We start from the raw sequence: 22,620 nt of genomic DNA on the forward strand, positions 1-22,620 counted from the left end.
TGCCCCCGCCCCTCTGGACGGGCTGGGCTGGGCTGGGCTGGGCTGGGCTGAGCTGAGCTGAAGAACAACGACACAGCCACAGCAGGACGAGGGCAGAAGGGAGGGAACTGGGAGGGCCAGCCCAGAAGCCCAGGGCACCGGAGCTGGGGAGCTGGACCCAGAGGTAAAGAGGAGGGAGCAGGTCCCTGTCTCCCCAGTCCCTTGGGTGGGGGCCGTTGGTGCAAAAGAAACTGAGCTTTTATGACAGCGGGAGGAACTGACCCCAGTGATCCCAAATCCTGGTGAGGGGGATATATGGGGGTGGGGGGCAGGCTGGTGGAAGGGGCTGGGCTGAGAGGAAAGAGGACGAATTGGAAGGAGGTTAGAGCAGCGATTCCAGGTCCCTGAACATGGGAGAGTCGGGTCTTTGGTCCGGGGTCGGTTTAGGGTCTGGCACTGAGAGGCTGTTACGGGGGGTTTGTGGGGGCTGGGGTCCATCCCTGCACCCCAAAGGCCTCTGTGGCTCCTTTGCATCTCCCACAGCCACCCCTTCCCTGGGCCGGGTCATGCGCTGCCCCAAGTGCCTTCTCTGCCTGTCAGCCCTGCTCACGCTCCTGGGACTCAAAGTGTACATCGAGTGGGCGTCGGAGTCTCAGCTGAGCAAGGCCTACCGAGGACCCCAGGGCACCCTGCCAGGCCCCACGGCAGCCAGCCTCGAGCCCACCCTTCCGGCTAACCTCTCCGCCCGTCTGGGCCAGACTGGCCCACTGCCCTCGGCTTACTGGAACCAGCAGCAGTGGCGGCTGGGGGCCCTGCCCAGTGGGAACAGCACCGAGGCGGGGGGCTGCCGGGCGTGGGGAGCCGCTGCCGCCGCTGAGATCCCTGACTTCACCTCCTACCCTGAGGACCTCCGCCGCTTCTTGCTATCAGCGGCCTGCCGGAGCTTCCCACAGTGGCTGCCTGAAGGTGGCAGTGGCCAAGTGGCCAGCTGCAGGGAAACCGCCGTCCCCTACCTGCTGCTGGCTGTCAAATCGGAACCAGGGCGCTTTGCAGAACGACAGGCCGTGAGAGAGACCTGGGGTGGTCCAGCTCTAGGGATCCGGCTGCTCTTCCTGTTGGGGTCCCCAGCAGGTGAGGGGGGCCCTGATCTAGGCCCCCTGGTGGCCTGGGAGAGCCACCGCTACAGCGACCTGCTGCTCTGGGACTTCCTTGACCTCCCCTTCAACCAGACGCTCAAGGACCTGCTGCTGCTGTCCTGGCTCAGCCACCACTGCCCTGGGGTGAGTTTTATCCTGCAAGCTCAAGATGACGCTTTCGTGCACACACCTGCCCTGCTGGACTACCTGCGGGCCCTGCCACCCAGCTGGGCCCCAGGCCTCTACCTGGGTGAGGTCTTTACCCAGGCCAAGCCCCTCCGGAAGCCCGGAGGACCCTTCTACGTTCCCGGGTCCTTCTTCGAAGGTGACTACCCGGCCTATGCCAGTGGGGGCGGCTATGTCATCGCTGGTCGCCTGGCACCCTGGCTGCTGCAGGCGGCAGCCCGTGTGGCACCGTTCCCCTTCAATGACGTCTACATCGGCCTGTGCTTCCGTGCCCTGGGCCTGGTGCCCAGGGCCCACAAAGGCTTCCTCACAGCCTGGCCAGCAGACCGCACGGCTGAGCCCTGTGCCCTCCAGAACCTGCTGCTGGTGCGGCCCCTCAGCCCCCAGGACAGCATTCGGCTCTGGAAACGCCTGCAAGACCCTCAGCTCCTCTGCTGAGCCCTGGGGAAGACTGGAGGAGTGGGTGGACCTGGCCTAGGCCTGGACGCCTACCCCTTGCTCAGCTTCTCCTTCTAGGCCTTGGTGGGTACGGGGGGGACGGGGGGGTCCTGGAATCACAGCTGCCTGAGCCCCTCCTGGGCCGCCCAGCCTATGGGACTGAGCAGCAGAAGATGGAAGACTATTTCTTACTTTTTATTTTTGAAAAATATGTCCTTCCCATTCTGAGGCCTGTAGCTGTCTTTGTATCTGTGGGCCCCAGAGTTTACAGTGCAGAGCTCAGCCGCATCTCAACCTTTACACTCAATACCTCCCCGCCCTTACTGGACAGAGCCAGTTCCAGCAGTCTCCTGGCTACCTTGCTAGACACCAGGTTTGCCTCATCCTATGGGAAAGGAGTCCACCTCTGGAGCACCCCCACCCCCGCCTGTCTGCTGAAGCTGGCCCTTCAGTTTGCGAAAGTTTCCGGGGGAAGTAGACATCTCAACGGCCTTGGCCTTGTTCATCTAAAGTAAAAGGGGGAGGGGGGGTCCAAAACTAGTCATGCAGGACTCTCCTCCCACCTCCAAAACACCCGGAAACAGAAACCAGAGGTGGCAGAAAGCCAAGTACAGACACAGTTTATTCACTGTCTGCTGCACCTCTCTCTTTAAGTTCCACGTGCTGACCTGCCATGCTCGCCCCCAGCCCAGAGGGGCTTCCAGTCCTATAGGCCTGGTCCCTGGGAGAAGGCAAAGCGGGGGCTGACAGAGCCCCCCACAATGTAACAGTGTGGAGGAGCAGGGGTAGTGAGCGGAAGTTCCCCCTTACCATCTCAGGCACTGCCCTGGGGACCAAGTATCTTGGAAAGAGCTGACTGGGAATGGGGACAGTGTCCTGCCGGCTCCCTCCGCCCCTCAACCTGGAGCTGCCTCAAGGGGTGGCTGAGGTGGGGGGTGGGGCTAGCAGGCCTCACTGCTCAAAGTGGTCCAGGGGGTAGTGCTCGCCGTAGGTCTGGAGGTGACGGGCCAGGGACTCCTGCTGCTTGCGGAGCTGGGCAGGCATCTCCTGATAGACGTCCGAGAAGAGCAACTTGGGGTTGGGCTTCAGCTTCCGCTCAGCCTGCTCGAAGGCCTCCATCACCTGGGGGACACAGGATGGTAGGCAGATAGCTGACCTCCCACCCAGGGCCCTGCCTCCTACCTGTGCTACCTCAGTGAAGGATTAACCACCCCGTGAGCATTCATGTTCTCATCTGAACAATGGAGACGATCATCATCACGGTAATGATGGCCAACATCCCCCATCAGCACCCCCAAACCCAGCACTTCCATGCTCTGCAGGAGTGGGCACTGGACTACGTGCACAGGACGGTTTCAGCCTCTTAGGAGCCCTAAGAAGCAGACAGCTTAGATGTGAGGAAACCACGGCACAGAAGGGACTTGCCCATGATGACACAGTGAGAGGCAGAGACAGACGCTCTGCACTGCCTAACGCCAGGGTCGGCCTTTACTGCTGGCCTGCACTGCCTCTGGCTCCCGATGGGCAGGGCCAGGGAGGGCAGCGGGCTGGCTCTGCATGGTACAGTAATGCCACACTCAGACTAAGTCACCTCATCCTCGGACAACATTCTCATGTGGGCTCCCGGGATCCCTCTTCAGAGATGAGGGAGCAGAGGGCAGACATCACGCCAAAGACCCAGCAAAGGTGCGTCACTGGGTGATCCCTGTGAGAATCGTCACTGGGTGATCCCTGAATCGCCCGCCCAGTTCAGCGTCCCCCAGATCCCCATCTCCATCCTTCCAGAGTTCTCCACGCCCCTGGGGCCCTCACCTTCTTGCGAGACTGCTTCCGCCAGGCCTTCTCCTGCTCGTCATCCCACCAGCCGTGGCTCTGCATATAGTGCCTCAGCCGCGAGATGGGGTGGTCCTGCTTGTCCCAGTAATTGACCTCATCCACTGAGCGGTACGCCGAGCTGTCGTCACTGGTGCTGTGGTGCCCAATCCTGCCCAGCGGGGAGGGGTTGGACATGTAATAAAGGCAAGGAAGGGGCTATGACCTGTGTGATGAGGGTCAGAGATCAGTGTGGGGAAGATGCTAAAGACGGGCTGTGAAGGCTCTTGGGGTGGGGCAGGCACCTGTAGGTCATGGCCTCGATAAGGAAGGGCTGGTTCTCTGCCACAGCCCGCCGCCGGGCCTCCTTGGTGGCGTTGTACACGGCAAACACATCGTTGCCGTCCACGCGGATCGACAGGATGCCATACCCAGGGCCTCGAGCCGCTGTGGGGACAGGAAGGCAGGTCAGACCCCAAGGCTCAGATCAGGACAATGAGCAGGGAATGGGAGAGGAGACGGGAGGGGAGGAGAAGAGAGGGAAGAGACAGAGCAGCACTTCACTCACGGTCCCCGGGGCTTCCCCCGTGCCAGACACTGTAGGAAGAGAACAGGAGGGGGAGGGAGGAGACGACGCAGGCCCAGACGCAGGCCCATACCGATGCCATCCCCGCGGTACTGCTCAGAGGTGGGCGTGGAGATAGCATAGCCATTGTTCCGGCAGAAGAAGATGATGGGGCACTCGAGGGTGGCGGCAAAGTTGAAGCCGGCGTGGGCATCCCCCTCACTGGCTGCCCCCTCACCGAAGTAACAGATGACAATCCTGTTGGCGTTGGCCCGTTTGGCCGCATAGGCCGCCCCGACCGCTGCAGGGAGTGAGATGGTGGTGAGCAGAAGAGCCCCACGCACACTCACCTCACAGGCACACACTCACCCCACCCAACCGAGGTTCCTGAGCTCAGGATGGCTGTCACCAGGCTCTGAGGGGGAAGAAAACACCTGACATCCTGACTGTCCCCCCAGAACCTGCCCGGCCCATCTTCTCCCCTCAGCTGATGGCAGCTCCATCCTCCCAATTCCTCAGGCCCCAAACCTTAGCACTTTTGACTCCTAACTCTGTCACCCCACACCTGCCACCTTCGAAACAGAGCCAGAATCAGATCCCTTCCCCCGACCTCCTTTATCTCATCCAGGTCACACCAGTCAAGTCTCCCTTCACCCTCACCAGCCCAGTCTTGGCCCAATCTATTACCCTCAGGGCAGCCAGAGGACTGTTAAATTGTGAGTCAGGCTCATTCCACAGCAGCACCTGGGGCCCTCCCTACAGCTCCCTTCCACTCCAGGTAAAAGTCAAAGTGCCTAGAGGCCCGGCAGGTCTGCACCCTCCCAAAGCTCTGACTTATCTACCACCTCCCCACCCCCATCATCCACAGCAGCCCCACTGGGCTGCTCCTGCGCCCCGAGAACCTCCAACACACCAAGTAGGCACCCCCTCCAGATCCCCACCCCACTTCCTGGTCTGTGCTGAAATGTCCCCTACTAATGCCGCCCCACTGCCCCCACCTCATGGCACTCCCTCTGTTTCCTTTCTCCCTGTAGGACCTACGGCCCCTGACATGCTCCGGGTCACTTTGTCTTGTTGACTGTCTGTCCCCACTACCGTCATGTCAGCACCAGGAGGGCTGAGGGTTTTGTCTGTCCCTTGTTCATTACACCTAGAATGGTGCCCACAGGGGCAGGGACTCTGCACATTTGCTGAGTAACTTAATGGTCACTCAAATGGAAGGTGAGGGCCGGGGCCCCGCCTTATGGAAATCCTACCTATCTTCTTTGAAAATGTCACCTCCTCCTAGAAGGCTACCCTGCCCACCTCCCACTTCAAAGGCTATCGGGCCTTCTGATATGCCAGGCGCTCTGCTAGCCCACAGACAGCAACTCACGTAGCCGGGCTGCCCTGAGCAGACAAAGCTGAAGCCCAGACTGATCCTTGACCCCGGGCGGGCTGCAGAGGGCAGGGAGGGAGGTGCGCTCCATGGTCTCCGCGCTGCGTCAGAGCAGGCTGCCGCCCAGTGGGTCTGCTTCCCAAGCAGTCGCCTTTGACAGAAGCCACACCGACTGCTCTAAGCGCTGTGGGCTCCAGAGTGAATTCTGAGGGAGCTGGACTGAAGCACAGCAGGGGCCGGGCCAAGAACCCAGGCTCTGGAGCCATGTAGCCCATGACTTGAGTCCCTGCTTTTCTCACTACCTGCGGGGTGACCTTTAGCAAGGAACCTGGCATACGCTCAATCACACACAGTTGGCCATGTTTGTGAGCGGACACACGGGGTAGGCACAAGTTTTGGAAATCAAGAGTGTGGTCACACTGGCTCAAGGCTGCCCAAAGGGTGGGGCCACTGCCACAGCCCTGCTCTGAAAGGCCCCAGACAAGAAGGGTCTGGAAGGTCTGGAGGTCAGACCAGTGCTGACCACATCACCAGCCGGGAAGTCGCCCTGGGATGGAGAAGGGCCGGGCCTGAGCAGGGGTACAACATGGTCCAGGCCCGGGGCGTGTGTCCTCACCCTGAGGAATCTGTGTGGCCAGTGGAGAGGAGATGGTGACGAAGTGGCGCTCCCTGCAGCCATAGTGGACAGGCATCTGGCGCCCCTTGCCCAGGTCGTTCACGTTGCTGTAGCACTGGGCCATAAACTGTTCCAGGGGGTAGTCCCGATACATCAGCACACCTGCGGGGGGAGGAGGCAGCGGTTGGTGGGGGTGGGGGATCCCCGGGGGCAGACCAACCCTGTGGGGGTCCGGGGGCAAGCCCTTCCTGCCCAGGCTTCCATTTCCATCTGTACAGTGATGGAGCTGGGTGAGAGCAGGGGCGGCAAAGTCGATGCCCAGGGCACCAGGCAGGTGCATGAACAAGGTGAGCAGACAAGGAAGCACAGGCCTGTCTCAAGATGAGGCGGCTGTTCAGACCAACCGACTGCTGTCCAGGGAGGCCAGAGCGTCCAGCTTATCAAAATAAGAAACCTAGCTTGGCCCTTTTTTTTTTTTTTAAATGAGAAACTACCTGATTTTTAAGTGTTTCAATTAATTCAATTATTTTTTTTAAAATCATCATACAAACCAAATAAAAGTACAGGCCACCAGCTCACTTGACTACAGAAGAAATGGTCATACCTGTTTATGGCAGTAAAACCCTTTCTTTAAACAAAATCTCTGCTGAATGCCCATCTACCGTAAAGAGAACCCCACGTCAGGCTCTGACGGGTGACCTGGATGACCGCCTCACATGGCTGGGGGGCGGTTCCCTGAGGTAGCACAGTCTAGGCCTGCCCTTATTTTGGTGGGGCCTCAGGCAGGGCCCTCAGCTGAGCCATGAAATGGGACACAGCCACCAATGCATCTGGCACCGAGGACAGAGCACCTTGGTGTCAGGGCGCTCCACTGAGCACTGGCTTTGTTCTGAGTCTCTTGTTGTCCCCATTCCACAGGGTAGGCGGACAGAGGGCCTGGTGCCCAGGGTCCGACTCACCTCCTTACCCCCCACGAGCACCCTCAGCAGCTACTTGCACATAGGGCCTCCTGCCGACCCGCGGCGCTGGAGGGCTCCCTCCTGCAGGGTAGCCAGGGCCCAAACAGCCCTGTTTGGAGCGTTCACTGATACCCAGCTTGCAGGGTGCTCATGCGGCCCTGCCTGGAGCCCTTGCCAGGGAGACCCCTTCACAACAACAGGCGGGAGACTCTCAGCAAACCTAGCAGGGCCTGGTTTGTGGCCCAGTGTCTGGGGAAATCTCATCTTCCTTGCTAACAATGCTGAACCACAGACTTTACCACAGGGCTTCTGTCCTCCTACAGCCTGTGGGGTGGGGGGCTGGTGCAGTGGAGAGGGGACCAGACAGACCGGAATGCCATGCTGGTCCAGGGAGGTACTCCGCACAGCCAGCTGGCCAGGCCCCATCTTCCTGAAGAGCTGTCCCAGGGCAATAGGCCCCAATCGCAAAACTGCCTCCAATGCTGAGTGCTTACCCCATGCTAGGCCCTATGCTGACAGCTCTGCGTCACCTACCCCATGAATCCCCTCAACAACGGCCGTGGGAGGGTTCACCACCTCCCATTACAGATGAGGAAACTGAGGCAAGAAGCAGTTAAGCAACTTGCCCGTAGTCATGCAGCGCCTAAGAAGGGTCAAGATTTGCCTTCCCGACACCCCCACAGGGGTCTCCCTTGCAGGGCCCCTGTACCGACCACCACTCTGGAACTCTCCACGCAGCTCCGCAGGCTCCCTCCCTCACCCCCGCCACTCTTCAATGCACACTGATTTTCTTCGGTTCTGGTCTCTGACCCTCCCTTCCTCATACTCATTCACTCAGAAGTGAGCCAGCTCCCTGGCTGGGACCCACCAGGCCTTCCTCTCTGCTGCGGCTTCCAGGAGGCCACCGTGCCTGGGGAGACCTCCCTGTGTGCTCCCAGCAACCCCACAACGCAGGGGTTGCAATATCATCCTCACCTTGATTTTGGAGATGAGAAAACCGAGGCTCAGAGAAGGGAAGTGACTTGCCTCAAATCTGACAACTGGTAACCAGGGACCGGTTGGATCACAGGCTCTTAACCACAATGCTGCCGGCCTCCAGAGGGGAAGCCCACCGCCTCCAAGCTCCTATCCCTGGCTTGGCTCTTCCTTGCTGGAAAGTTCTACCTCTCTGGTATCACACCACTCCTCAAAGAGCACACGGGGTAACTAACGTGGGCCTCATTTGCACACCAGGAGGGACTGGGCCTGACCTGCTCCGATTGGGACCACAGCCCTGACCTCTGGCACATGCTCCGCAGGGCCGGGCTATGGCAGACGTACCTGCCTCCCGGTACTGGCCAAACACGAGGTCCGTGTTGTCCAAGGCGGCTGCACTCCCCACGTGTGTCCCCTCCTCGCCATAGTTGGTCATGTAGAAGGAGATCCGGCCCTGGGGATGGAGGGGGACCCGGAGGCCCGGGCTCAGTGACGCTGCACCATGACAGCGAACGTCCAAGTCCTGACCAACTTCTAATTGCCCCATTGATCAACAAATGCGTCCTGAAGGCCAGCTCTGGGGCTGCTGCCATGATGGAGGAACTGCCAGACTGGTGAGGGCGAGAGGGAGGGGGCTGTGTGACCAGAGCCATGAGGAGGGACCCGCCCCACCATGGAGGGGTGCCAGGAGAAATGCCTAAGCTAAGAAAAGGTGTGGGTGGGTGGCGCTTTCCAGGCCGAGAGAACAATGAAGGCCATGAAGCTAGAAGGGCTGGGACGGGAAGTGGGAGGGGTGGGGGGAGCGGAGCGGGAGAGGGAGGCAGAACCGAGGTAGCGCAGGGAACGGGAACGAGGCACTTGGGCTTTCCCCGGGGAACCGTGGTAACCTGCTGATGGGTCTCCTCGGGGGAGCGATGTTTAGAAAGTCTCTCAGCCTGCCGTGTGGGAAATGCATGGAGACGGCTGAATGCACGAACCAGATGCACGAACCAGGCGAGAGGGGCAATGGCCTGGCCTAGTGGTGGGAGGCAAAGAGAGGATGGATGGCTGACAGTCCTAAGAAGCAGTCAGTGGTGCCAGGAAGCAGCAAACTCTCCTTGTTTGCTACACCGGTGCCAAGCCTCAGGGCCTGGAAAAGCCAAATGTTAGGTGACAGCCTCCCTTGCAGCCAGAGGTGGCCAGGGCACACAGCTCTAGCCAGACACTTAAGTGGAAGTCTGTTTTTGCTTTCTTAACTTAAAAAAGAAAAAAGCCCACTGCAGCTGGTGCCAGGCATTCTCCTGGCTCTCTTCCTGCCTTGCACGTAGCCATGAAGCCTGGACCTGTGGCAGCCATCATGCTTGAACGTGAGGCAACGGCACAGGATGAAAGCCGACTTGCCCAGGACAGTGAAGCAGAAAGATAGGAAGCCTGGGTTCCTGATGGTGCCGCTGAGCAGCAAGATGGATTTCTCACTAAATACTTAGGAACAGAGTGAATGAGAGGAAAGTGACAGCAGGGACAGAGGAGACAGGCATGAAATGAAGGTCTCCAGTTTGGGCAAATGGGTGATGGTGGCACACATCACTGAGACACAGCCTAGGGGAGGAAGAAGAGCAGATCTAGGAAGAAGATACAGAGGCCACGTTTGGACAGGCTCAATTTGGTCAGGGCGAGAAGCCAAGCAGATCTGGGGCTAAGAGGCAAAGTCTGGTTAGAGATCTGGGGAGCCCGTGGCAGAGACAGAAATGAGACTGCACGTAAAGTGAGAGACAGACAGCCCCAGCTGGCACCTGCAGGACGCCCTTGGCTGTCCTCAGGTGTTCTGCAGGCCAGGCTTTCTGTCATGGTGGGAAACCAGATGAATAATGCTTTCTTCTAAGTGGGGAGCCAATTAAAAGTTAATTGACTTCTCAGAGCCAAGTGAGTGGGCAGATGCCTACTGCTGAGGGCCTGGCAGGGCTGAGACTGGCGTGGGGAGGAGCCTGAGAAGGGCACCCTGAGGAAACAGGCTACTGGCAGAGGTCACTGGCTGCCACCCAGTATCCTATCCCTCTTCCTCTTCTTTAACAGAGATCTCATTCCACCAGAGACACCAACTGCCCAGACTAAACTACATTTCGCAGTCTCCCTTGTAGCTAGGAGTGACCAGTGAAATGTGTGCGGCTGTGTGGAAAGTTCTATAAAGGTGGGTGTGGGGATAACTGGAATGTGCCGTGTCTACCCTTTCACTTTCCTTCTACTTCCTGTCTAGAATGAGATGTGATGGAGGGAGCTCCAGCAGCCATCAGGTTCACGAGAGGCTCTTGAGGCTAGAAGCCAACACTGGGTATCCAATGACATTGTGGAGACACCACACCAGCCGCAGACCACTTCTTTCCAGATTTCTTTTATGTAAGAGAAAAAACTATTAATCTGGTGAAGCTACTACTTTCAATTTTGTCAAGATTTTTTTGGAGGGGATATTATCTGTAGCTGAACAGAATCCCAGCTAACAGATGAAACTTGATGGATGAGTTGATCTCACGGAGGGTTTCCTCTGTGCTGACCAGGGGGCAAAAGGCTTTACATGCCGGGTCTCACAGAATTCCTACCCTATCCTAGAGGGTGGGTTCTCTTGGTGTCCCCCGTTTTTAAACATTCTGAAGAAAATGAGACAAAGACAAGAAAAATTGCCTGCCCAAAGTCACAGCTGTGACTGGACCCAAAGTCCGTTGGATTCCAAAGCCCATCTGTGCAGCCAACGCAGGGACAGGAAGGAGCCCAGGCATGTGACATGAGGTGGGAGGGGTGGCCTGGCCTGGCGCTGAGGCTGTGGAGAGGGGAGCACACTGCCAAGGCCACACTGGAATGGGAGACACAGACAGGAAGGGCCAGACACAATCTTGTGGACAAGGGGAGCCAAGGGAAGTTCTTGGGCAGGGTGGAGATATTGCCCTAACTCGGAGAGCCCATATGGGGTGTCTTAGTGAGAGAGTCTGGGTCTTATGCTTTAGTCCACGGTGGGGTCACCCGGGGGGCTTGATGCAAATGCAGATTTCCAAGCCCATCCCTGACCCACAGGGGTGGTGCCATCTGAGGGCCGGCCTGCCCGACATCCTTCCCCCTTTTCTAACAGGATCCTCCATGCCCTTTCTCAGTCTATGCAGCCTGGGAAAGAAAGACTTAACTCCCCTAGCCCCTTGGTTCCTTGGGGATGGTCTCATGGCCCCAGTGCAGGGTGGGGTCTGTGACCAAAGCCTGGCCAGTGAGCATCAGCCCTTGGCCTTCTGCGGGGACATTAGGGACCAGACACTCTTTCCACCACTAAGTAGAAAGTTTAATAATTGTGAGGCTGGCAGGGTCATAACAAATAATAGCTAATATTAACCATGTGCTGACTCAATGCCAGTTTCCCTGTTCCTAAGGCCATTATATGTGCCACCATCAATCCTCACAGCAACCCCACGAAGTAGGGACAAGAAAACCGAAGCACTGAGCGATGAAGCGGCTTCCCCAGGGCCGCAAAGCCAGAAAGTGGCAGAATGAGGACTACGATCACACCCTGAACGCTTTCTCTGACACCTCTCCATGGGCCTGGAGCTTCCAGAGACCCCACTGCTTGAGAATGAAGACAAGGCAAAGGAGAGGAGAAAAGACACCCAGGGAAACAGGTCTGGTGACATTTTCTGAGGCACCTGGACCCAGCTGTGCCTGAAAACAAGGCCCTCTGGGCTCACAGTTATGGAGTCAGCAAGTCCCCTCTGTTGCCGCTGCTTTGACCGGGGCTCCGGCCGCTGATACCAACACAGCTGAGGGTCGCCGCACGTTTGACACAGGCACTCCAAGAAGCACCGGGTCGCGTTCTCAACACTGTGAGCTCCCGAGAAAGGCTCTCAGGTCTCGAGCCTGCCCTGTCCCAGCACAGCTAAGCCCCCAGGCCGGTACACAGTAGGTGTTTTAGTGATCTCGGTCCATCCTTTTGCCCTTGGGCTGGGCCCTGCCCACACTCTTCCTCCAGAGCCCCAAGAGAACCCCAAGAACTTTAAGGACCCCAAGACAAAAAATCTCCACTTCACTCTCCTCCTTGAGAGCTGTCTTGTGGCTTGAACACGGGCCAGGGGAGCCCAGACGGCCCCGGGCCCTCCGCAGCCCGCCCCCACGCACCTGCCGCTGGGACTCGTACAGGATGCGGTCCATGGTGTTGAGCAGCGTCATGCTCTTGTAGAACTTGAGCACCTTCTCCTGTGGCAGCTGCAGATGGAGGCACAGAGGGACGCGGGGCTGCCGTGACCAGAGAGGAGATGGACAGGGGGCCTGGGCATGGGAGGCAGGGGGTGGGGGAGACGGCCTCTCACATGGGGGTCTTCGCTGGGGTTGATGATCTGGCCCTGCCGGTCCATGACCCGGTAGATGGGGATCCCTGAGATGACATTGGGCTGGATGAACTCCAGCTTGTCTATGAACTCCGCCGAGGCCCCTGGGAACTGGGGCTTGTCATCCAGGGATGAGAAGTGCTGCTGCTGTAACCTCCGTGGCTGCTGGGGGGAGAAGGCGGGGGACACCTGAGTCAGGAGTGGCACCACAGTTCCACTGGCTCGGCGCCATGGTGACAGGCAGTGTGGCCTAGTGGTTAAGCCACCATGGTCTTGGTGAACTCTGGGGCCTGACACACAGGGTGTCAATCCCAGTTGCACCAATTTCCCGTTGGGTAACCTTGGGTGAGTTACTAAAACTTCGTATCTCAGTTCCTCATCTGCAAAATGGGTGAAAAGAACATCTATGCCACAGGGTTGTTGTAAAGATTAAATGATTCAACGGAGTGGCAGGCAGATTAAGAACTGGCAGCTTTTATTATCGTCCAAGGTCCAAACTCTTTGCTCTGGCATTCAGGGCCTCCCCAGCCTGGCCACAGAAACCCCCTCTCTCAATTTCCCACCGCTATCACGGGCACAGACACTTCTGCACAGTGCCCTCGAGTCAGTCGGCTGGGCTCTTTACTGACCCCTGTGCTCCCCAGGGAGGCCACCCAGAATAGAGCTTAAGCCTGTAAGCATTTTAAGAGTCAGCCAGCCTGGGTTCAAATCCCTTGCTGGGTGACCACGAGAAAGTGACTTCCCTTCAAGTCTCTCCTTTCTCACCTATAAAATGGAGAACACCTCGTGGAAATGTTGCAAGGCTTAAACGAGATCATGCATGTGAGTGTTAGCAGAAATACTTGTCATACAGTATATGCTCAAAAAAAATTATCACTTCTACCATCATATCTCTGCTCTCATCTCTCTACCACCTGCTCCTCCATCACCTGGTAAAGTGCTCCGTGCACTCCAGTGCCCTCTCCATGCCAATCCTAATCCCCTCCACAAGTCCGGCCTGACTCACTCAACAAATATTTGAGCACCTGCTTCATTCCAGGCTCTGTGCTGGGTTCTGAGGGCCTAAGCGACACAAGACATCTGTCTCCGCTGCCTGGCATGGAAGACAGGAACTCAGCAAGTACTGATAAGGGTGAATTATAGTCTCCTGGGAGAAGCCATAGGGCTCCGTACTGCAGAGCGGAAAGAGGCTCAGGCTTCTCTGAGGAAGGACATGTAGGAGGCAGGGAAAGAACAATCGAGGCCGGGGGAGCTAAATATGCAAAAGGCAAAGAGTTGAGGAGTGACACGTCCCTTGTGGGACCTGGCAGGAGCTCAGAGTGGCTGGAGGAGTCCTGTGGGGAACATCACACCTGCTCGGATCAGAGGCCTGGCTGGGAAAGCCCATGAGAAGCCCACACATGTGACAGGATGTGAACCAATTCGACTTCTGAGCCAGCAGCAACCTTGATCACACACTTGCTGGGTGCCAGGCTGAGCTCTGCATGCGCAATCTGACCACTGCCCTTGACTTGATGAGAAAACCTGCACCGGGGCGTGGAGCTAAAAATTTAAATAAGTCAGTCAGGACAAGGCTTCAAAACCGGGCAGGGCGGACATTCGGAGCCCAGAACCCACGCTTCTAACCCATCGCTAGCCTGGTTTCCACACAACCACATCTTTACTTCCCACCGGTCGCCAGGTTCCTCTTGGCTCAGAAATGGTGGCCTCGCTTCCGGCAGGAACTAAAGGAGGAGTGAGTTTGCCACGAGGTGGATCTCACACAGGGGTGCTGAAGTGTGTCCGCCTCCCCGCTCCTTTAACTGCAGTGGAGAAGCTGTCCAAGGTTCCAGGGGGAACAGGAACATCTGCGTGCTTGTTTGTGAGCGTGGTTGTGAGGAAATAAAGGAAATCACACTCTCAACAGCAAGGCAGGTCCAGGCCTGACAACATCACAGCAGACATCCCCTCTGCGTGCAAGGGAAGCGGCCAAAACGTAGACTATGCTTCCGACTCTGAGTGCTAACACAGCCGGAAGCTTCCAACCACCTAGAGGATCCTTTAGTGTCGTGTCTGTCACCGCACGCATCACCAGCTCCAGGAAGACAGAGGTCCAGGTGGTTAGAGCGGGCACCCAACAGGTGATTATTGAACAAAAGGATGAACGAGCGGTTTCACCCACTGGCTTTGGAGTCCCACTGACCTGGGACCCCGTGTCTCAGCCCTCTGTGTGGCCCTCTGCAAAACACCTTGTCTCTTTGAATTTTCTCATCTGTACAAAGGCTGCAAAGGGCTATTGTGAAAAGCCCCTAACATAAGGCACACAAAGGATTCAGTACGGGTGTGAAACATACTATGTGCTCAAAAATTGGCAGAAGGGAAAAAACAAAATCGAGGAAGGTTAGGAAATGACTGGCGCCTCAGGGGGAAGGTGGGAAAGGAGCTGGGGAGGACTGGCTGTACCTCAAACTGGATTATAATGCCAGGCTGTGGCCCCAGCAGAGACACTGAGGCACAGGGGAAACGCAGATGGAACAAGCACTGTGGTTCCGGGAGCGGCTCTAAGCGGGAAGGCCAGGGGCCGGCAGGGGTCAGGAGGTCAGGGCCTCAGGGCTCAGAACAAGCTCCGGGGTCAGGACAGGGCTCTGTCCACCTCCAGAGGCTGGAGGGCTACCACCAGGGCGCATACCCCACACGCTGGAGTTCAGCCTTGGCTGTGCCGCTTCCATCCTGGGCCGCCCCAGGCTCACTGTGCTGATTCAGTCTGCTCTGCAAAGGACTCGGCAGTGCCTGACCCCGAGGAAACGCTTCACTGAGCGTGAGTGGTAAAAGGCCTGCAGAGAAAGGATGTGACTCCACCCACTTTTTCTTCTGTTTTTGGTGAGGGGGCAGCTTTGTCCTGGAGGCTAGTGACTTATAATGGCACAGGCTACACAGATTTACAAAGCCTTGAAACCACATCTTCTCCCACCACACAGGAAACAGGCCGGCCTGCCCTGGATGGTCTAGTCCACTCAGCAGGTCGATACTGGGGTGGCCCCTCATAGAGCCACTGCCTATGGCATCAAGGTTAAGGGCATGGACTCCGAGCAGACCACCACCCCCGGCTGTGTAACTAAAGCTCCGAGCCTCAGTCTCCTCACGTGTAAACAAGATGGCATGAGCACCCATCTCACAGGTGGGCACGCAGGTTAACAAGTCGATGTGTGTGGCATGCTCAGCCTAGCGCCTGGCACAAAACGAACACAATAAATATGAGTTCCTGACTAGTGTCTTTGACAATTGTCAAACAGGTAGACACTGAATAATTATTCCAAACTGAGTCCTAAACTCAGTGAGGGCTGGAGGCGAGGGGGAGGGGTGGATGACAAACACACACGTTACAATCAGGAGGGGTGATCTCAGAGGAGGAAGGACAGTTTAGTGGTTAACTGCAGGGCAGGTGAGACTCTCAACTGCCTGTTTGAACCTTGGCTCTGTCCCTTTCCAGCTATGTCACTTTGGGCAGGATACAGTTGGAGCCTGCGTCCCCTTGTGGAAAAAATAAAAATTGCTACTTCACAGGCTCGTAGTGAGGTGGGTACAAAGCACCTGCCATAGCTCTAAGAGGAACTTTTCACCACCAGCATCAGATGGAGCAGGAAGAAAAGCTTCCTGGAGAAGGGGAGTGAAGCCGAGGCCCACGGGACGAGCAGCGGTGAGCCAGGCAAAGGCTGAGGGAACAACACTCAAGGCTGCAGCACGTTAACGACAATAGCTAACCGTGTGCCTGGGTACCACACAATGCACTCTTTCTGTCTGTGTGTCACTGAATCTGCACAGCAGTCAGGTGAGGCCAGCACTATTATCACACCTCCATAAAAGAGGTGGCTCTGAAGCTCAGAGGGGTTAAGTGACTCGTTGAGGGCCTCAGAGATCAAGTGGTGGTGTCAGCATATGAAGCCAGGCAGCCTGACCACTACTACCTGGGTAGGCTGGAGAGAAAGGGGGGCGTCCAGCCATGGAAAGTTTTGCGGATGGTGCCAGTTAACCGAGTCCTCTGGATCTACGACAGCTAAGGCCATCCAAACCCGCTCCCTCCAGGGGTCTGAGGCACTCTGCCCTCAAACAGCCAGAATTGCTCAGTCCTGGCTTTGCTTCCAGCTCAGAAATATCAGCAGCCTCACCTCCCAGGAGATCCAGCCAGGGAGGCCGGGTAAATGTGATTCATCAGGCTTTCTCTGGCCTCAGGGACCAGGGGCTTGGGCATCACTATGTTCCCCTGGGCACTGGAGGGGTGGAGCCCAGCAGCAATCATGGCCACCCCGGATTTACTGTCCCTGGAGAAAAACAGCAACCGTTTCTCGAGCCCTTACTGAGCACATGGTATATGTAGAGAGTGCTTCCTTCGTCACCACATCTCTCTGAGGGGCGACTCCTATGGTCCTGGTTTTACAGAGAGACTGCTGTTGGGATTGTGGAAGCTTCTCTGAGGAAATGGCCTGTCCACAGACATCTGAAGGACCGTATGTATCCCTACAAAGGCCTGTGGGTAGGAGAGGCTCATCCAATGGAGGGAAAACTGGCCAGTGGGGCTGAGGCCAGCCCTCCAACTCAGCTTCCCACCAGCCAGCCTGGGTAGAGGCTAGGGATACACGCCAAGACTGGATTAAGCAGGATGTCACAAGACCCAAACCAGAGCCCTATCGCTCTCCTCCTGGCAGCCTGGTACTATGAAAAAAACTAAGCTTTGGAGCCCAGAGCTCCAAATTCAGACCTTACCTCTCTGAGCCTCAATTTCCTCATCTGTAATAGGAGAAAACAACCAGTACATACCTTGCATTGTGGCTATATCAAATATAATAATGGGTATGAGTTGGCACTGTAAATTATAAAAGTGCTTCGTGATATGAAAAAAGAGGACATGGCCAAGATGGAGATGGACCCGTATAATTAGGAGATCAGTAAAAACCATCTCCATTCATCCAATACGCACTAGGCACCAACCACGTGGTGACACTGCCTCCAGACAAGCTGCCTGATCAGATGGGTCGGAGAAATAACATTACTGCTAAATCACAAAGGCAGAGCTCCAGGTGCTCCCTGACTTCCAACAGGGCAGGGACTGTAGTCACCCACCTGCTAGGCTCAGAGAAGTGAAGTGACTTGGCCGAGGTCCCACTTGCTCGATGGGATGGCAGCTGAGAAACCAACTCAGGACTCCTCTGCTAAGTAGCTAGTCAGACATGAGTGACAGGGGAACAGAGGAGTAGGAGCCCAGCCTAGAGACCGCCCTAAGAGCACCTTATTGGTAGTTAGAGAATCCCTCCTGCATCCCCAGAGACAAGACAGGAGGGTCATAGTCTCAGCTGGCCTAAACCAGCTACAAACGCATGCGCAGAAAGTACTGCTCATAACTTCTGCCTCATGACACCATCATTATAATACCATGACTATGCCTGGAAGTTCACAAATCTAATTATAACAGACTGAATTCTGGGTAAGCATGGGCACACTGGGCAAAGTTACAGAGCAGCCAGGTGTCAGTCGAGGTGACCTCACATATGAATCGCCCATCACTGCCCGAATATAAACAGATCTTTCCATTTCTGGATTATTAAAGCGAGTGCTCCAGGCTGGAAACCCGCCCTTCCCTTTGGGGCGTGCTACTATCTTCTCTTCACCTCCTTAACTCCACAGGGCTCGGCCTTCCTTAGCTCAGAACTTAAACGTACTTTCAATAAATCTTACTTTTTCTAAATCTCACTGACCTGTAATTCTTTACTGCATCAGCAGGGAAGAACCGAAGGACAACACACAACGCCACCACCGTCCTCCTCCCCCACGCCGCTGGGGCAACGCTGGATGTCACCTCACCCCAGCGGTGACAGCTTGACAATTGAGTCTTCCCCGTCCTCTTCCTGAGCAAAGACACATCTGCTAGCAACTGGAGGAGGGGGAAGGGAGGCAAGGCCAAGCAACTGCCTGGATGGCGAGAGGAGGGTCAAGCAGGCAGCGAGAAGCCAGGCAGCCCCAGCCTCCTCCCAACCCAGCCTGCCCCAACCACCCAGTCAGCAGCACAATACAGCCTCCCCACCTTCCCACAAGGCACCAGCTCCTGGCTCCACCTTGCTCAGTTAAAACTGCAGTCCCACAGGGCAACCAGAAACCATTCATGGTTATTTAAATTTAAATTCGTTAAAATTAAATACAGCTGCAACTTGACTTACAGTAGGGTTAAGTCCCGATAAACCCATAAGCTGAAAATACCATAATCAAAAATGCATTTAATACACCTAACCTACCCAACATCAGAGCTTAGCCTCACCTACCTGAAAGGTGCTCCGAACACCTATCACCTACATTAACCTACATTTAGCCTATGGCTGGGCAAGGCTGGGCAAGTATCTTGAGTTGCATCTCAAGAGTCACTGCCTTCTCTTTATCCTCTCACCAGAAGCAGGACATAAACACTGGCAACACAGTACACTGTACAGTACACTGTAGAGTTTGCCCTTGTGATCATGTGGCTGACTGGGAGCTGTAGCCCACTGCTGCTGCCCAGTATCAGGGGAGAGTCATGTACTGCATGTCGCTAGCCTGGGAAAAGATCAAAATTCAAAATACGAAGTAGGGTTTCTACTGAGTATGTATCATTTCTACGCCATCGTAAAGTTGGAAATCATAAGTTGAACCATCATAAGTTGGCAACTGTCTATAAAGTGGAAACTTCAGTCTCTCAGTGACACTAGTCACATGTCAAGTGCTCAACAGCCACATGTGGTTAGGGCTACTGTACTGGATAGTGAAGGTATAGAAAACTTCCATCATTGCATAAAGTTCTATTGACAGCCCCCACCTACAATCTTTTGACTAAATGCTACCATTCCTTCCCTCCACTCGAAAAACAAAAGCATCGTTTTTAATCTTAGAAAGAACAAGTGGGAGAAATAAAAGACTCCAAAAATAAAGAAATTTAAATACATATATATAAATAAAAAGTAGGGACTCTGAAAGACCTCCTCTTTTTCCCACGCCTCCCCGAAAAATGAAAGGGAGGAGGGAAGAACAGCAGTGTGACTGAGCCACGAAGGATGAAGATTTAATGAGTTGCAAAGGACCTTCCCCTACTCTTGCCCCAGTCCTGCCCACCTCTCCCACTGGCCAAGCCAATAGGCTCCTGGGGCAGAGATCAGCTCTGGAGGATCTATAGCTCAAAAAAAGAGGGGGTGGGGGGCGGTGCGGGTAAAACCAACTCAAAGGCAGGAGGCTGCCCGTCCCCCCATCCTGCTGCAGTAAACCTTCCAAAAATAGGTAACTCCCTTCCTAGGACCCCTCCCCTCATTCCTTGTCCATCCTCTTCACCCTCCTTCTGTTTCTCCCCTTATCTATAGCTTCTTCCCACAGCTTCTAGTTTCCCTTCCTACTGGATTGGAGGGTCAGAGGGTCAGACCCAAGCCCACTGTTAGGTAGCTAGTCAGACAGGAGCGACAGGGGGAACAAAGGAATAGGGGCCCAATCTAGAGACTGCTCAAAGAAGACCCTAAGAGTAATAGTAATGCAGGGAAGAGGCAAGAGAATTAAAATGTTAATCAAGCCACATTCAGAGACTGCAATATGCTGATTTGACCCTGCAGCCAGGCCAGCAGGACACCTTCTGAACAAAGGGAGGTTTCGCTGGGACTGCTAACAGCCCCATTCTCCACACCTGTGAAGGGGAAACAGGAACCAAGAGTCATTTCCTAGGCTAAAACCATGGGAACCTATGGATTAAAGGCTGGGAACTGCCAGTGGGCCTTTCGGTCTACATATTCTCACCTTTTCATGCTACATACCCTTCCCTTTCCTCACTCTGAGTCCATGTCAAAGAAAATGGGCTGACAAAGTCTTAAATAACTCATAGGAACTAAAGAATGATACGTAAACTAAATTCCCTGAACACTACTCGCCCTCCACTCACTATGTTCCCTCTCACTCTGCCTGTGGAGACCACATTCTCTGTGGAGTGTTACCCTTTTCCTAATAAACTTTCTTCTTGACTCTAACTTTGGCGTGTGTGCTTCTTTCTTCACTCTCCACCAAAGGATGCTCTTCTCTCGGTGCAGGGCTTGGTCTCCCCTCCACTTGGAGAAATTTGCCCTGTCCTGCATCAGTAGAATTCTGGGTAGGTACATGCGCACTAAGCAGAGTTATATAGCAGCCAAGTGTCAATCAAAATGCCCTCACTTGCCAATGGAATCACCCCATCATGGCCCAAATATAAGACAGACATTCGCACTTCTGGGCCCTTTGTGCCCTCTTGTTGTGGTTGTTATTACAGCGCTCTGTTGCAGCTCCCATCGCTGGGACCATGTACCTCCTTAGGGCATTCTTTGTCTTTCTAAAATATATTTTTAATAAAACTATTAAATCTCAATGATCTGTGATTGTTCACTGCCGTAATCTGAGGAAGAACTGAAGGAAAATGCTAACTACACGTCTGCTGCACCATGTTAGTCATCTCCCTCCCTCCTACCCTTGGGGCGACACAGAACTCTGATCCGGATCCAAGGGTGACGCCACAAGATCTTGACAGATTTCTCTCCAGGGCCCTAACCAATACAGGCCCTCCTAAGGTCACCCCCTTTCCTCTATCCTCAGTTTCAAAAGTGGCCAACATTCCTATTGCCCTTAACATAACATCAAGTCCAGCTCTTAGCATTCTTCATATTTAATTTTCACAACAACCCTACGAGATGCCACTGTTAGAATTTGAGAGGGAGAGTCTACGGCCATGCCACCCTAAACAAGCCCGATCCTGTCTGATCTCGGAAGCTAAGCAGGGTCGGGCCTGGTTAGTACTTGGATGGGAGACCACCTAGGAAGACCAGGTACTGTAGGTGTATAAAATAAAAAATAAAAGATTGTAAGCTGACAAGGTCCTTACAATCTGTGAGGTCAACCAAGGGTTGCCTCGCCTAAAATAAAAAAAATTTTTTTAAATAGAATTTTAGAGGGAGAAATTAGGTCCAGAGAGGTGAAAAGTGACAGATTAGGGATATAAACCCAAGTGGTCTGGCTTCAAAACAACCACTCTCTTGTGAAATTTCAGTTCATAGCTCTACTGAAGCCCACAGAGGCTTCTTCGAATTAGATTTTGTTTCTAAGAAATGTGGCCAAAGTGCCCTGTGGACTTCTCTCCCTCCTCTTCTCCTCTCATTAACTCAACAAATATTTACTGACCATCTCCTCTGTAGTGACCAAAACAGACAAAGCCTCTGTCCTGGTATTTGATCAAGGGACACAAGATCGAACTAGTTATTTATGCGCTTCATTTTCAAATTAGAACCGTAGCAAAGGAGCAAAAAAATTACAGGGCACTACAAAAGCCTGTGACGTGGGACCTGATCTATTTTCTCCTCTTTGGGGATGGGTGGGTCTTTACCGAAAAGAAAATCTTCCCCTTACTAAGGCAGTTTCACTCTCCAACCCCTGAAGGCAAAGGTCTCGTCTTCTTTCCTGGTCCTCCAAATGGCCTTCCCTCCCCTGGGGATGGGTGGCAACTAATGAGGAACCCCCTCCCACTTCCCAATTTGTCTCCTTCCCTCAGGACCCCCAAAGGAGCTGCCTCGCTTTTCCCCTCTAAGGAAGTGGAAGTTCTCCCTTTGAATGTCCTCTTCAAGTGGTTCTCCCAACCCTTGTCCCTTCTGTGACAGCCCTCCCTTTGCTCCCTGTGGGGACCCCACACTCTGAAGACAGCGTTGACATCCCTATTCCTCCTTGGGGAAAGCTCTCCAGTGCCCCCCAGGTACTCACAGATCTAGGCAGCCTCCGATCTCCAAGCCGCCGCAGGAGCAGGAGGCCAGCCTGGCCCAAGCCTCTACTTGGCCCCCCAAACCGCGCCGCCGCAACCGCCACCGCCATCTTGGCTAACAACTCTCGGTGATTCGCCCCTATCCTCGGCGAGGCTGGGGGATGCCCCTTCATCAGCCTGACTCAAATGCCAACACCATCCTGCCAAGAAACCACTGCTACTAGTTCTGAAGTCTCTAGGACATATATATGGGTGGATACAAACAATCTAGCTTCCCAAAAATTACTCTGATCGCCTCACCGCACTAGTTTCTGTAACAGGCAAAGAAGAGAGCAACCTGCTCAGAACCTCAGGAGTTTAAGGCCCGGGGGCCTCGGGTAAAACGAGCCTTGCCAAGCCACGCCCCTCTCCTCTATTGACCAATGACTTTTTGGAATTTCAAGGCGGGAGTGGGCGGGGCCAGGTTGTTAGTAAACGCGAGCCCTCGTGCT

The 22,620-nt window shown here is 55.0% G+C and overlaps 2 protein-coding genes and 1 pseudogene across 4 annotated transcripts; 2 read left to right on the plus strand and 1 right to left on the minus strand.

Annotated features, from left to right (window-relative positions):
- Window positions 1–31: 31 nt before the first annotated feature.
- On the plus strand, window positions 32–2,368 carry B3GNT8 (UDP-GlcNAc:betaGal beta-1,3-N-acetylglucosaminyltransferase 8). Its single transcript, XM_039842959.1, has 2 exons — window positions 32–163; window positions 514–2,368. Exon 2 carries the CDS (start codon window positions 546–548, stop codon window positions 1,737–1,739), a length of 1,194 nt encoding a protein of 397 aa, XP_039698893.1. The 5' UTR covers window positions 32–163; window positions 514–545; the 3' UTR covers window positions 1,740–2,368.
- BCKDHA (branched chain keto acid dehydrogenase E1 subunit alpha) lies at window positions 2,344–22,468 on the minus strand. 3 transcript variants are annotated; one of them, XM_039842957.1, is made up of 9 exons: window positions 22,132–22,467; window positions 12,361–12,540; window positions 12,170–12,256; window positions 8,390–8,498; window positions 6,111–6,272; window positions 4,211–4,417; window positions 3,857–3,998; window positions 3,552–3,723; window positions 2,344–2,861 (listed from the first exon to the last, which is right to left on the minus strand). In XM_039842957.1, exons 1-9 carry the CDS (start codon window positions 22,300–22,302, stop codon window positions 2,691–2,693), a joined length of 1,401 nt encoding a protein of 466 aa, XP_039698891.1. In that variant the 5' UTR covers window positions 22,303–22,467; the 3' UTR covers window positions 2,344–2,690. The 3 variants fall into 3 exon arrangements, with proteins under 3 accessions (XP_039698891.1, XP_039698890.1, XP_039698892.1); XM_039842956.1 differs by having other exon boundaries at window positions 12,361–12,543; XM_039842958.1 differs by lacking the exon at window positions 12,361–12,540 and having other exon boundaries at window positions 22,132–22,468.
- On the plus strand, window positions 21,100–21,218 carry LOC120586601 (uncharacterized; annotated as a pseudogene).
- Window positions 22,469–22,620: the final 152 nt, after the last annotated feature.

Source organism: Pteropus medius, unplaced genomic scaffold (assembly GCF_902729225.1).
Source record: "Pteropus medius unplaced genomic scaffold, Ma_sr-lr_union100, whole genome shotgun sequence".
Classification (NCBI taxonomy): Eukaryota; Metazoa; Chordata; class Mammalia; order Chiroptera; family Pteropodidae; genus Pteropus; species Pteropus medius.

Bases quoted from the DNA above. Each gene is read 5' to 3' on its own strand.
- BCKDHA (XM_039842956.1), bottom strand. From the start codon at position 22,302: ATGAAGGGGCATCCCCCAGCCTCGCCGAGGATAGGGGCGAATCACCGA. The intron at 4,418-6,110 runs GTGAGGACACAC...CACTCCCTGCAG, and splicing joins GGCCACACAGATTCCTCAGG to CGGTCGGGGCGGCCTATGCG. The intron at 3,999-4,210 runs GTATGGGCCTGC...CTGTCCCCACAG, and splicing joins GTACCGCGGGGATGGCATCG to CGGCTCGAGGCCCTGGGTAT.
- B3GNT8 (XM_039842959.1), top strand. From the start codon at position 546: ATGCGCTGCCCCAAGTGCCTTCTCTGCCTGTCAGCCCTGCTCACGCTC.